This window comes from Bison bison, unplaced genomic scaffold (genome assembly GCF_000754665.1).
Source record: "Bison bison bison isolate TAMUID 2011002044 unplaced genomic scaffold, Bison_UMD1.0 scf7180017864180, whole genome shotgun sequence".
Taxonomy (NCBI): Eukaryota; Metazoa; Chordata; class Mammalia; order Artiodactyla; family Bovidae; genus Bison; species Bison bison.
In genome coordinates this window covers 15,303,737-15,312,943 of record NW_011494752.1, presented here as the reverse complement: position 1 = coordinate 15,312,943, position 9,207 = coordinate 15,303,737, and the positions used below count along the sequence as shown (strand labels likewise).

At 50.2% G+C, this 9,207-nt stretch overlaps 2 protein-coding genes across 2 annotated transcripts in view; both read right to left on the bottom strand.

Moving 5' to 3' along the window:
* Positions 1 to 2,078, bottom strand: part of RPL26 (ribosomal protein L26) — a 5,052-nt gene extending 2,974 nt beyond the window's left edge. Inside the window, exons 1-2 of the mRNA XM_010843036.1 lie at positions 1,928 to 2,078; positions 740 to 912 (exon numbers count right to left, since the gene is read on the bottom strand). Of these exons, the coding sequence (XP_010841338.1) occupies positions 740 to 912; positions 1,928 to 2,075 (321 nt within the window). The 5' untranslated portion in view covers positions 2,076 to 2,078. The remainder of the gene's footprint in view (positions 1 to 739; positions 913 to 1,927) is intronic.
* A 5,916-nt stretch (positions 2,079 to 7,994) lies between these two features.
* The window catches only part of RNF222 (ring finger protein 222), a 1,816-nt gene continuing 603 nt past the window's right edge, over positions 7,995 to 9,207 (bottom strand). The window contains exon 2 of the mRNA XM_010843034.1: positions 7,995 to 9,207. Coding sequence (XP_010841336.1) covers positions 9,037 to 9,207 — 171 coding nt within the window. The 3' untranslated portion in view covers positions 7,995 to 9,036.

Genomic DNA, 9,207 nt, shown 5'->3' with positions numbered 1-9,207 from the left:
TGAGCAACAAACCCACTTTGTTTTTTTGTACCAGCTGACAAGGAAAACTGTCACTTCAAAGGGAACAGGCCACAAATATTTAAATTCACAACCCACTAAAGGGTCCTACTAAGTGCCAGAGCATGGGCAGCAGCTAATACTTCAGGAACAGGCTAATTCTCACCCAAAGGTTAATGAACATCCTATCATTCTCTCCTCGATGATCCTCAGCCAGCCAGCGTTTCTGAATAGATGCTTCTTCCCAATCACAGACTTTCTCAGATTTAACTATCTTGGAAGCAGAAGATGGGCTCTCAAATCTACCAGCAATTTTAGCATCAGCACAGGAGCGAAAAATGGCTGTTCACCTCATGAAATGTTGGTAACATGGAAGCTGCTTAATAGATGGCTTGAAATCTTTTCTTAACCCGTGCCCCCTGCATTGGGAGTGCCGTCTTAACACCCAGACCGCTAGTTCCTTGGAACTTGTGTATCTGAATTTTGATTTAGACACACAGAATTGTTTACTGGTTCTCAAATGCATCTCTAACGACCAAACATACCCAGAAAAAGATAATCCCAAACCAATATACTAGTTCCAAACCATCTTTCTTCTGTTTTATCACGACTGCAACCTGATGCTTGGGACAACAGATTTTCACCAAAGAGTAACAGTGGAAAAAGCAGTTTACGTTTCAACCCATCATCTGTTAATAAAGTGCAGGATATTCGACAAGATGACCTGAACACAGGCACATACCTGAACTTCATCATCCTTTCGGATGGGCATGGATCGAACGTTGTACTTCTGTCTTAGCTCTTTAGAAAGAGGAGAAGACATAATTTTCCTGCGAATGTGGGAAGGCGCATTGAAATGTCTTTTTCGATTCTTGCTTCGGTCAGAAGTCACAAAGGGATTGAACTTCATTTTGGCTAAATAAAAAGTTAAAAGAGGTGTAAACCCTTAAAGGACCAAAATCTCACTCAGTTTACAAACAAGCATCTGCAACAATTTCATCTTGAAAGTTTACAATGCTCACAAAACCTGTCACATTAACTTCATCAAAAGCTGCTTGACCTGAACTGCCCTACGGGGATTTTTAAAATTATTTAATTACAGAATAGAAGAATTTCCCATAGCCCACAGACCTATTGGAATTAATCTTTTTGTTCACACTCTCAAACTCCATGTGTTAGTCGCTCAATCGTGTCCGACTCTTTGAGACCCCACGGACTGCAGCCTGCCAGGCCCTGCTGTCCATGGAATTCTTCTAGGCAACAACACTGAAGTGCCTAACCAGCCATTCCCTTCTTCAGATCTTCCCGACCCTGGGGTCGAACCCGGTCTCCTGCATTGCAGGCGGATTGTTTATCGTCTGAGCCACCAGGGAAACCCAAACTCCATGATTACCGCGTAAGGAAGCTAAGACAATGCTTATATCTCTGTTCATTAGGGTAAAGGAGACTTGACAACTCAATTCAAACGTATTACCACGTTTTAGAAAAACCAATCAACGTTAATCTACAGAACGGAGCCTGAACAGATTAACTCTCCTCCCAATGAATGAAATCAGGTCCTATATCCCGAACCTGGAAAACGCACAGAACTCAGGTCCAAAAAGTCTTCCAACGGGCGTGAGAGGCCTGAAAGTTTAACCAAGAAACTACCCGAGACCATTCTTTAGGAAACCATTCTGCCCAGACCAGACACCATCGCCACAGGCTCTCTACCCTTCAGCTCCCGCTTCCAAGGCTCAAAACCCTCTTTCCTCCTCCTTCCTCCGGCCCGGCGGCCCTTGAGCTTAGGAGAAAAGCCAAGAGCATCCTGGCCTCCCTCCCTGGCTGCTACTCGGCCGCCGGAACAGTACTGGGGCACTCCGGGTCGAAAGCCACGGTGCCCGTGAACAGATGGTTGCGGATTATACGCTTTGTCCCGGGAAACTCTTACCCGCTAGCGCTTCAGCGATGGCCACAGAAGGGAAGAGATCTGCAGGCTGCTTCCGGTTCTGTAAGTTTCCGCAAGATCTCGCGAGACCGATGTTTCTTGAGCAAGAGAGGCGCGGAGTTTGAATGCGTAGAGGAAACTGGGGAGACATTGATGACTACCGCCCTCTCGTGGCTCGGAGGGGAACTACGAGGGACTGCAAAACTTTTCTCCAGGTCCTGGAGCCTCCAGTGGGAGTCCTGGATTTTGCATCTGCGTCCTCTGGGAACGGTAGTTCCCGGGCTAGTGGGGGTGGGGGGGAGGGGGCTGTTCGGGGTCTTACTGTCGTGGAGGGTGTTGAAGTGAGCGGCCCCAGGGACCTGTGTCCCTTCACACCCGAACACCAGGCAGGAGGGTCCTTTAACCGGGAAAAAGGCGGGTCCTATATTTGACCGCCAAGTGGCGCTGGGACGCCAGCTAGCTGGTCACCTCGGTTACCTGGACATCCCAGGCAAAGGCCCTAGGCCTGTTGAGTATTCGTGTCGCGTAAACGGCTCCAGCCGGGCGCGTGCTACCGCTTGAACACAGCCGAATGTGCGGACTCTTTCGCGGGGCCCGCCAGAGATTCAGCTCCCGCCAGCGAGGGGCCTTTGAGGACTTGGACCGCGAGTCCGTCCCCCCAACCCCGGGAAAATAGGACTGAACCCGGGTTTCTAACGCGCTCCCAGGTGATTCCGGGAGTGCTGGTCCGAGACCACACCTTGAAGGAGCGCGGCGTGAGGAAGCCTCTCCACGCTGAGAGCTGTGCCCTTTTCCTCATTTTACCGCTTGCTTTCATTCAGTTCAGGATCTGATGGAAGCAGGGCTAAGGGGTGCGCTCCCCTGCAAAAGGATTGCAGTGCAGGGTGAACTCCCGCCGCGCGTCCGGCCGCGCACCTGGTAAGGGACCGGTTTCTGTTGAATGAATAATACAGGTGTCATAGGAGGGGAAGACGCGCGTTTCATGATGCTTAAGACTTAGTGAGCTTGCAGAGTCCTAGGGGCACTCACTGCATTTTTAACTCCTTTAATCCACCAGAGTCTTGCAATCCTGGTATTGTTCCATATCACAGATGGGGACACTGAGCCACAGAGAAGTGAGAGGAGCTCGTGCAAGGTTATACAGAACCCATAGGATATAGACAACCCCCTGAAGGCTGGCTTCCCAGCTCCTTCTGGTAATTTCCTAAGCGGGCCTGATTTGTAAGAACCCAACTGGGTCACTTCAGAGTGAGAAATCATATTCTTGAGGGCCCACAGTGGAGTCAGTCAAGATAGTGTGGGCTTTTTTGTTTTTGTTTTTGTTTTTGCTACACCTGCGGCATGAGGGATCTTAGTTCCCTGACCAGGAATAGAACCTTTGCTCCCTGCAGTGGAAGCTCAGAGTCTTAACCACTGGACCACCAGGGAAGTCCCAAGAACATGTGCTTTCATTATTTAAAAATAGTTTTGTTCTTGAATATGCTGTGAAGATACAGTCCAGTATTTTATTTGTGGTTCAAAAATTTAGGGAGAGCAGAACTCCTCTGCCGCAATTCTTTTCAACAAGTGTTCATGGAACATCTTTTATGGGGCCAGCCTAGAGTTGCACACTGGAGTCGCAAAAAGAAACTAGTCAAAGTTTCTGCCTGCAGGAAGTTCACTGTCTAAGAGGAGAGATAAACAAGGAAATCAACCACTTTAGAAGCCCAGAAAAGTGCTCACTGAGCCCAACTGCCCTTGGGTGCTTCTGTGCTTGGAGAACAGAAGAGGACTCCCGGGTCAGGGAAGACCTGGGGTAAAGTCACCCTTGACTGACTTTTGAAGAATGTTACAATTAGCTTCTCCTGTTGATGTATGACAGAAACCAACACAACATTGTAAAGCAATTACCCTCCAATTAAAAATAGATTAAAAAAAAATTAGCTCCTGGAGGCAGTGGGAATAGCTTGAGGGAAGGCATGGAGGTGTGAGTCCATGACACTGTGTCTCCAGGAGCCAGGTCCTTGTGGCTGGCATGAGAGGCATTCAGACAGGAGCCCATGGGGTGCTGAGGTTGAGCTGAGTTTGAGTTGCATGTGGATAGTCATGGCAGCCTCTGAGGGCTCCTGCCTTCCTACTTGCCTTCCTTTCTGGTCCCTACTGTCTTACCCCCTTCTCTTTCTTCTCATCTCTTCTTCAGGTCTCACCATCATCTTCCTCTCTTCCCACCAAGGTCTTCTCTGTTTCTTCAGCCTCCCTATCATTCTTTGCTGTCACCCAACCCTCTCAAGCCTCTTTACTTCCTTCTCTCCATGCAACACAGTCCTCGTAAACTTCAGCCCACCACGTGGAAGCATAATCACTTTATACAGTATGAAGATGGATGGAAATTGTACCCACAGAGGGAGGTGACTGCTAGCCTAGTTATAGTCTGTTTATCTTCACTAGTGTCTGTTGGGTGTCATGGCTCCACCCCACTTGATCCTCTGGGCCTAGCCTGGCTGCCCTCTCTCTCCACGTTCTTACATGAGTCCTCTTGTTGTTGTTGTTGAGCCTTAACCACTGGACTGCCAAGGAAGTCCCCACATGAGTCTTTTCTTTTTTTAAGCGTGATTTGTTTATTTATGGCTATGCTGGGTCTTCATTGCTGCATGTGGGCTTTTTCTAGTTGTGGCAAGTGGGGGCTACTCTTCCTTGCAGTGCACAGGCTTCTCACTATGGTAGCTTCTCTTGTTGAGAAGCACAGGCTCAAGGCACATGGTTTTCACTAATTATAGCTCTCGGGCTCAGTAGTTGTGGCACGTGGTCTTAGTTGCTCTGCCGCATGTGGGATCTTCCTGGAGCAGGGATTGAACCCTTGTCCCCTGCAGTGGCAAGCGGGTTCTTGACCATTGTGTCACCAGGAAGTCCCCCACACGAGTCCTTTTAAACTGGCTCCTTAAGGTCATCCTGAGAGTGGTCTTTGAGTAGCCCTAGATGGTTGGATGGCATCACCGACTCAAGAGACATGGGTTTGGGTGGACTCCAGGAGTTGGTGATGGACAGGGAGGCCTGGCGTGCTGCAGTTCATGGGGTCACAAAGAGTTGGACACGACTGAGCGACTGAACTGAACTGAACTGAAGACACTAAAGCGGGTATTACCCAGGTTTCATGCCTGCATCCCTGGACTAAACTTTTTTTCTGGACACCAGGCCATCATGTTTGTTTGTTCACTGGTTCACTTGTTTATCCATTCACTTATGCATGCTTCAAATATTTATCCAGTTTTGACTCTTTGCTAATGATCTTACGAAGATCAGTGAGATCTAGCCTCTCCTCAAGGAGCAGGCCATCTAGAAGAAGGAGACGGACTTATAATGAAGCGTCTAGGGAGGATGATGGGATGTGGGGAGGGCACGGGGCGGGACACAGTGGAGAAGCAGAGAATTCATTACATGTTGTGTGATGTGGACAAAAAAAAAAATGGTGGGACCCAGAGAAATGCATAGGAACTTAGGAACGCTGACAATATCAAACTTTTTACCTTCCTTCCTGGGGTGCCCGTTAAGCCTAAGATGTCACACCTGGGACCAGACAACGCAGCCCCTCGGAGCCGGTAGCTGACACTCTGGAACCACAGAACAAGCAGTCTGGCAGCTCTCAAACCTTCTTGGGGCCCGCTCCTCACTCACCAGGCAACAGGTGTGTACACTGAAGATATCTTTAGCTTCTAATATAATTTTTCAATTAATGTTTGAATAATCCATACATTTACTTGCTCAGATATCCAAAAATGCCAAAGGTGAAGAGAGAAGTTCCTTTCCAGTTCCATCATTTTCTCATCCCCTTCCACAACTGATCACTCTTTCTAGTTTTTTTCAAATCTTCCCAGTTGCTTTATGCACAAATAAGCAAATCGGAAAGTAGATTCTTTTTTTATTCTTTCAGCTGTGCCCCACAGCATGTGGGATCTTAGTTCCCTGACCGGGGATGGAACCTGCATTGGGAGGGGGGAGTCCTAATCACTGGACAGCCAGGGAAGTGCCCTGGAAAGTAAATTCTTATTCCTCCACTTTCGACACAAATTGTATAATCGGACATCCAGCATTCCACCCCTTGCCTTTGCCCATTGGCCATTGGGTCTTGCAGACTTTCCAGGTTGGTTTGCAGGTCCTTCCTTGTTCTTTTCACAGCTGCGTGATATTCTCTGCATCGCTTGTAGGGTTTTCCCGATTCCTGGTTTTTAGGAACAATAGTGCAATTGTATAACATATGTTGATTCCCCAACATGCAAGCATATCTATTGGATACATTTCTAGAATTTCTGGGTCCAAGTGGACAAATTTCCCTTCCTATTTTTTTTTTGATATTTATTTGGCTGCACTGAATCTTAGTAGCAGCATGAAGGATCTTTAATCTTCCTTGAGGCATGTGGGAACTATTTCTCTGACCAGGGATCGAACCCAGGCCCCCTCCATTGGGAGTCTTAACCACTGAACCATCAGGGGAGTTTCCTTCTTAGGGGTTTTATCAATATACCTTGCTACTGACCCCACCTGGGCTTCTCAAGTGGCACAGTGGTAAAGAATCTGCCTGCCAATGCGGGAGACACAGGTTTGATCCCTGGGTGGGGAAGATCCCCTGAAGTAGGAAACGACAACCCACTCCAGTATTCTTGCCTGGAAAATTCCATGGACAGAGGAGCCTGGTGGGCTACCAGGATCACAAAGAGTCAGACATGACTGAGCACGCACGCACACAAGCACATCAGCCTCACCTCTGTCCCTTGGCTTTGGCAATAGTGGGTTTTGAAACCTTCAGGGTTTGACAGTTGAATAGGGTGAAAATTGAGATGCCAAGCAGAATTGTAACTTGCATTCCTTTCACAAATGTGGCTGAGTAGGTGTTTAAGAGCCATTCAAATCTGAGTTTTCAGACCATTTTTTCATCTAAAATGAACAATCCTAGAAGTCCAAACTCAGCACTTTCCACATGTATCTGCAATTCATCTTAAATTTTTGAGAAAATATAGACCTTTATTTAAAAAAAATAACAGCTTTTGACATTCTTTGAAAATGAAAGAAGTTCCATCTATAAGTCACTGCTGAACAGTATGGAAACGCTAGAGGTATTTTGAAATTGACTTTTGGCAAACACAATAGAGTCTGCAAAGACTTAAAATCAGGTCCCCAGAAATTCATGACACTGTTTAAAGCAGCCTGGCTGTGATTAAAACGGATTCACTAGAGTCTTTGTAAATTTAGCATTTTATTTCCTATAATAAATATTTTCCCCATGAATTCACCTGTACTTCCCCCAGTAGCACCTGTGTTCTCTTGACTTGAAAATATCAGAAGGAAGCCCAGAGGTGCTTTAGATCAACTCACCCTGTGCCCTGACCCCCCCCTGCAGTGTGGACCCCCTCCCCTAATGGTCCCCAAATGACCACATTACGGACAGGCTTTTAGGAACCAGGTGAGCGGCAGGGTGGGCTTCCCAGGTGGCTCAGTGGTAAAGAGTCTTCCTGCCAATACTGTAGATTCGGGTTTGATCCCTGGGTCAGGAAGACTCCCTGGAGAAGCAAATGGCAGCCCACTCCAATATTCTTGCCTGGAGAATCCCATGGACAGAGGAGCCTGGTGGGCTATAGTCCATGGGGGTTGCAAAAGAGTTGGACATGACTGAGCCACCAAACAACAACCAGAGGCAGGGCTCTGTCTTTCCCCACGTGTAGCAAGCTCCGCTGAGAGAGGCATGCGCTGTGGAGGGCATAGCTGCTGGAACACCTGGGCTGTGATGAACCACCCATTCGAGAAAGCTTGGGGTTTTTGCTGTTTTTAACCCTAAAATTAAGATGATGGCCCATTGACTTGTGGGCCTTAATAAACACGAAATAGCTGTTCCCAAATGGCTCACTCCCCAGATAAGGCCCAACCTGAGCCTTTTCTAGTGTCCTCCTCAAGGACCCCCAGCTCAGGTGGCATCCCCAGGTGACATGACCTTGACCAGCGGCTGATCGCAGCTGGGTTGCGTGTTCACTGAGATAGAAGCGTCCCTGCCAAGCACAGCTGTTTTCCTCCCCACCCTTCCTCACCCAGCCCAGCCTGGGAATCCACCCCAGGAACTGGCCTGGCTGGTGTGGCCTCTAATGAGTGGTTGGTCACAGGCTGGGCGGGAGGCGGGAGCCTCCAGGGGCTCATGTGCCCACATAGTTTTCAGCTGACTCAGGTCCCAGCCACCAGGCAGCTCCTGCACTGCCCACCTGGCAGGCCATCCTTGAAAACCCCAGGACTCAAAATCTGGGCCATTGTTGGGCTGGGAGGGCTTGGGGAGCCCTATAGCTCTGTTCGTGGGCCATTCCACTGGCCTCTACCTTTGTCAGCAAACCCCTAATTCCCGACGTGGCCTCAGCTCCCCTTTTCTGTCCCTTCTCCTAGCAATTCTGGGCCGCAGCCCCTGAGCTCAGCCTCTCCCGTAGGGAAGACTTTCCAGACTGGTGGTTCCAGGGGCAGGAAGGCGCACACCCAACTGTGGGGGTCAGAGGCAGGGGGGCGGGTGCTGAGATTCTGGGGAGCACATGTGCCTTGGCCCCTGTGCCACCCCATCCCTTCTGACTGTTCCTGGGAGCACGCCAGGGATCCTGGCCCAGAGTTCTGACCTGGAGGGGTCTCGCCTGTGGGCCCCTCCAGCAGGAGGTGCCCCGACTCGGAGTCCCACCTGGCTTTGGGTAGGTCACCTGGCACATGGGGACACCCACAGGTGGGGCAGCTACCCACCCCACCCCCAAACTCGCTGGGTTCTAGCCTCGAGGAGGGACGCGTATCTGCTGAGGTGTACCCCCGCTGTGGTTTCTGAGTAGGGGCATCCATCACTTCCTCCCTGGCTTGGAACCTGGAGTTTCCTTCTCAGCTCAGAGTTCCCCTGCCCCACCCAAACTCTTGCCTCAGAGGTCCTGCCTCCTGGTCCTTTCTGATCCCTGCTGGGAGCAAAGAGCCGGGTGATGCCAGTCAGCACCCTTACACCCCATCTCTGCCCCAGGCTGCCCCTGAGGCTCTGTTGGCCCAAGGCCGCACTGAGGCCCCTCCCAGGCCACGGCCAGCCTGGCTGTGCGAGCGGGCAGCTTCCAGCGGGGCTCTCTGACTGGTGCCCCCACTCACGCCTGCTTCCTCACCAGCAGCACCCAGGGGAGGATGGCGGCCACCACGGCCACCACGGCGATGAGGGTGATGAGCAGCAGGGCCCGGGAGCGGCAGCAGAAGGACCGGGTGGAGCTGGGCGCCGGGGAGGCCCCAGAGAGCTCTGCCAGGCTGCGCCGCGGCAGGAC